The 5,374-nt window shown below is 33.3% G+C and overlaps 1 protein-coding gene across 1 annotated transcript; it reads right to left on the bottom strand.

Annotated features, from left to right (window-relative positions):
• Window positions 1-1,033: 1,033 nt before the first annotated feature.
• On the bottom strand, window positions 1,034-2,709 carry LOC9301553 (splicing factor U2af small subunit B). Its single transcript, XM_002863687.2, has 2 exons — window positions 2,478-2,709; window positions 1,034-2,162 (listed from the first exon to the last, which is right to left on the bottom strand). The coding sequence occupies exon 2, from the start codon at window positions 2,154-2,156 to the stop codon at window positions 1,305-1,307; it is 852 nt and encodes a 283-aa protein (XP_002863733.2). The 5' UTR covers window positions 2,157-2,162; window positions 2,478-2,709; the 3' UTR covers window positions 1,034-1,304.
• Window positions 2,710-5,374: the final 2,665 nt, after the last annotated feature.

The following is a 5,374-nucleotide window of genomic DNA, read 5'->3' as shown; positions in this document are numbered from 1 at the left end:
TAAAACATTATACAGTAGTACTTTTGCATTACTAATGTCAATGTATAAGTACTTAAATGATTACTAAGTCCAAAATATATATTAAAACAATCGATCAACAAATCTCCACCTAGCTGGGATTAATAACCTAGTATGTTACTAAAGATTGAATAATTATTTAAATAAGCTAAGAATCTTTCTGACATACACATCCGCATGGTATATTTGTAAAAAACACGTGAGGATTATGTTCTTTCTAAAAAGTGTTTCTCAATTAATATATCAGAAATTACACAAAAACCCCGATTTAAGATTCTAAAATTGGGTCACGGGATGCAACTCCACAAAAGTTGTGCCTCATGCTTTGCCAACATAGCATGCAACCGACCAAAATTTTAAAATATGGAGTTGTAACTCATGATATTCTTCTACTCTTCATCCACTTGTGACATGGGCGGGGTAGGCTGACTTTGAGAAGTATGACTATGAACCTGAAACGATATAAACCTGCACAAATCAACAACAAAATCATCATCCAAAACCAGCATAAATTAATAACAAAAGTTGCATTCCAAACCAACTTAATCAACAACAAAATCAGCAACCATCACAAAAATCAACAAATAAAACAAATATGAAACTAAACCCATTTGGCCTTTTTTGGCACATGAACCAGCAATATGACCAGCTTCTCCACACTTCTTGCAGTGCATTACCCGCTTGGTTAGTGTATTCAACTAATAAAGTTCTCAGGGAACGAGTACTATTTGAAAATACTAAGGCATAGTTCTAAATTATTTCAAAATATCAGTTGAATATACATTGAATTAAATTCATCAAAAATATTAAATGCTTTTTACTTTGAATTTGAACTCAACAAACAGACCTTAAAACCAGACAAGCTTTGTGAGTTTTGTTATTGGTACAATAACTCGAGGAGTTATCAAGAACAAAATGCATTAAACATGAAAAGTGGACACCAAAATTGATAAAACTGTCCACGAACTATGTTTCTTCATCCATTCCACCAGACAAAATTTATCAAGACAATGTGTTAAAACTTATAAGAGAGACATTTCAATTTTCAAGGGACAATCATGAAGAACAATAACCAAAGGATCATTACCACATTAATTTAGAAAAACTGAACCCAACATCTACCTCACGAACTAGTTTCTAAACAAAATTCTACAAGATACAATAAACACCTTACATCATCTAAGGAGCTCATGCCACTCATTTTTCAAGTTCCAAAACAGAACACCAAATGAATATCCATTACAAGATTTTACCGATTTCTGAAGCAATCAGTCCAAACATTACTCTTAAACTCCCTCATCGCGTTCTCGGTTCCATTGCTCAATTCTTGCCCTCCTTTCCTCACTTCCTTCTCTCACATTTCGTGGGCTTCTGCTCCGTTTCGGGCTTCCATGTCTCCTTCTTCCACCACCATCTCGATCATGCCTCTCTGATCTATCACTGCTTCGTTTCCCATTTCCATGGCGGTCACGGTCCCTCAAGTCCCCTCTCTCTCGCTCCCTCGAATGCTCTCTCTTGCGTCGAGGGCTTATACTCCTGCTCCGGCTTCTGCTTCCCCGGCGGTATGACCGACGATACCTCCCAAACAATTTCCTCCTAAGCTCCCTCGAAATCTGCTTCACATGCATGAAATTACAATACCCACCACGGTTACAACTGTTTTCTTCATACTGCCTACAAGTAGCTTCCCGGAAATCCGTCACAGGAGAGAAATCAGCAATGATAGGACGGCCAGAATAAAACCTCCCTTGCAAAGCCTGCAACGCAGCAGCAGCATGATCCTCCTCCTTAAACAGAACATACACATTCCCAATCATATGATCAGCAAGGTTATCACAAACATTGAGACTCTCCACTTCACCAAACTTGTTAAGTTCTTCGAAAATATCTTCATAGAAATCCTCAAAGTGGTCTTGGATCTTACTCGGGTCTAACGGCTGACCCTGAGGATCCACACCTGGAGTTATCATGTCAGGTCTCTGATACATGTTCGAGAGAAGTAGCGTCGGGGAAATGGTGGGACGGTTATGAAGCCGTGAGCACCGGTCACCGTGACGACAAGCACCAATCTTAAAGTAAAACGGACAATTCACTCTGTCCTTTTCAGTACCAAAGATTGAAGCTAAATGCTCTGCCATTTTCACCTAAACATAACAAAAATCAAATTCAGCTAAACGCAAATTGTTCTTCTACGCTTATATGATAAATCAAGTCATTACAAGAACGATTTACTCTAGAATACAAATTGTTTCTCGGATTTTTCAGAATCAGAGACGAGAACCAAATCTAAGCTTATAAACCGAGAATCAACGAGAGCTAAGATAATCAAATCGATGAAAGAATCAGAATCATGAATCGTTGTCAAATCTAAAACAGATCCAGCCGTTTCTAATCACCGAGTAGAGATGAGAATTGGAAACGGAGAGAGAGAGAGAGATTGATTAGAGGATGAAGAATACCGAAGAGGAGTTGCTTTTAGTGGAAGAGAAGCTATCGCCGACGAGGAGGTGCCGTTTCCGATCACGATCTAGGGTTTAGGGTTATTTGATTAGCGACTCGTGTGAGCCGGAGAGAGAGAAAGAGAGAGAGTGGTGAAAAAAGAGAAAGAGATATTAATAATGGGTTTATTTGCAAACAAACTCTTCTCCAAGGAGAAGTTATCAAAATAAACTATAGTAATTTACAATATTGGTCCTTTTTGTTGCTCCGGCTCAGAAGGTAGATCTATCCGGAACCGAAAAAACGAAACTAAACCGAACTGAATTAGTAGAAAACGAATAGAATTGAACACAATATCTGAATGATTTTTTAAAAAATTTGGATACCCAAATTGAATCGAAATCAAATTAAAAATCTAAAGGATATCCGAACTATCTGAAATACAATTATATATATATATATATATATATATATATATATATATATATTAGTTACAGTTATCTTTGAAATAATGGAGATTAATTATGTTTATATTCGAAATAACCGAAATATTGGAATGTCCTTAGTTATATTTGTCAAAATTAAACATCTTTAAAAAATTGAACCATTTGATAATTTTTTTTTATTCTTCAGTTTTTTCTTCATTTTGATCATTTTTATAATTTTTTTGTGAACCACTACTCGTCTTTATAGTTGATGCCAGAATATGGGACTTCTAACATGTTGACTAATACTCTTTCCGTTTCACAAAGAACGTCGTTTTAAGGTTTTATTTTTGATTCAGAAAGAGTGCCGTCTTGTATTTCCTATACAAAATTTTGAGTAAAAATCTATTTTTAACTCTATTTTTTTAATGTAGTAATAAGAGAGATAATTTTGTTTAGTGTATTGATAAAATGTATAGTAGAAATTTTAATAGTTTTCCTAATATGTGTGAAAAATTGTAGAATGCCACTCTTTGTGAAAGAGAGAGAATATATTTTATAAAAGAAATTGTAACATATGCAAAATGATATTATATTTATTTTACTGAATGTATGGCGTGATTATTCAATTTTTAAAAAAACATGACTGTCAAACAAAGATGAAAAGATAAATACAATGATTAAAATATTAATATGATATAATTGGATGTCAAATCTTTTATTTATAATTTGATTGGCTATTAAATATTTTTTGAATTTTTAATCAATAATTATCTATGGTCATATTATTTATTTTTTTAACTAATTATGTTTACTTTATAATTAATATTGTACCCTTAATGAATTTGTTAAAACATTACACTTTCCAATGACATATATAATGTAACCTCAATCAGTTTTGAAGTCATGTACTTAAAAGTGCTCCTCGATTGATAATTTAGATATTATTTTGATTTAGCTTTAGATTAAAAACTAAAAACACGAAAAATCAAATATAACTCCTAAACTTTTATAAATTTATTTTCTTATAAAAAAATGGCAAATCAAATATATCATTCACAAAGAGTTTAACAACATACAACTGTTGATGCAAATAGAGCAAATTGTACACAAAAGGAGTGAAAGTAACCATGCTTTCCTATCATTAGCCTTTATATGCTAACAATATGTTACGTCTCACCTCCACACACTTTTTTTTTTGGCTATACTGAAAGTTCAAAATGACATTAGCATTACATTCACTAATAAGGGTAATTTAGAAGCTGTTGAAGATGATTTTGACTTGTGTCTTCTAACTCTCGGTAGAACATGTCAAATTCGCCTATTCACACAAACCGATCTTGTTCCTGGATTCCACATTGAATCTCGTCGATGCTTTCCTAAACAACCAAGACGGAATGAAGTCGAAAACATTATACTTGGGTTGAGGCCATTTATTATTTTTCTTATATTTTTACCTAAATTGAATACAATCTTCCTTACATCAGGTGTATGAGATGACATTTTCTTCTTTGTACCAATCGCCCATAATTGTCGGTATAGTGATATGTTGACATGCATTATATATATGTCCCTCCTCCATTGTTCTAGATCCAAACTCGTACATGAATCTCCTTTTGAAATCCTCCATTACTAACTAAAACAAAGGGAATACGATGCCAAATTCCATTGTTGAAATTTGGAATCCTTTGAGGTTAATTTGTCAAATCCCACTCGATATTGAGCCGCTTTTAAACTGTTACATTGGAGACGAGATCGTCGCTAAAAAATAAAAACTCTACGATAAGAGCAGAAGCGGTTACAAAGAACCAACACAAATAATAGAGAGAGGAAGTGAACGAAAGGATGCATCACCATTCTCTCTAATAATTGTATTGCCATTGGCGACATACAACAAAACATGAGTGTTTTACAAACAGACACCAACAAAACAAACCACCGACTAATACTCTCAGAGAATAATAAGAAACAGCGATGATGAGGAAACTAGAACTACCATCAAGAAAGATGAAAAATGCTTAGCCAATAGAGAAAACTGAGAAATTGAAATTTAAGATTTAGATTTTGGAGAAAAATATCTCATTTCCTTTTTCTCTTTTCCTTTTAGAGATCCAAAGTAATCGAAATTAAATAATTACTCAAAACTTCATGAAGGAGTACGGAGGTATTTGGTCATGAAATCGCATATTTCTTTTTTTTTTTTTAATAAAATGTTCAATTTATTTAGTCAATAGAAAAATGAGGTTATTTACATAATGAGTACAACAAAGAATGTTAAATCTCTGAATCCTACAATTTTGTTTGAACAAAAAACTTAGACAATCATAAATTTTATGTTCGATATGTTCACAATACCCTCTAACATCAGCTTTCATTGGTAAAAGAAGTATTGCTCATTTAAGGTTCGTACGGGTATGCTGTTAAACATTTTTGGTTCGAACATATCCCAAAAACGTAAAGTTTAGATGATCAATCAACTTTTAACATTAAAA

The sequence above is a fragment of the Arabidopsis lyrata genome, assembly GCF_000004255.2.
Source record: "Arabidopsis lyrata subsp. lyrata unplaced genomic scaffold ARALYscaffold_8, whole genome shotgun sequence".
Classification (NCBI taxonomy): domain Eukaryota; kingdom Viridiplantae; phylum Streptophyta; class Magnoliopsida; order Brassicales; family Brassicaceae; genus Arabidopsis; species Arabidopsis lyrata.
This window is presented reverse-complemented; position numbering and strand designations above follow the sequence as displayed.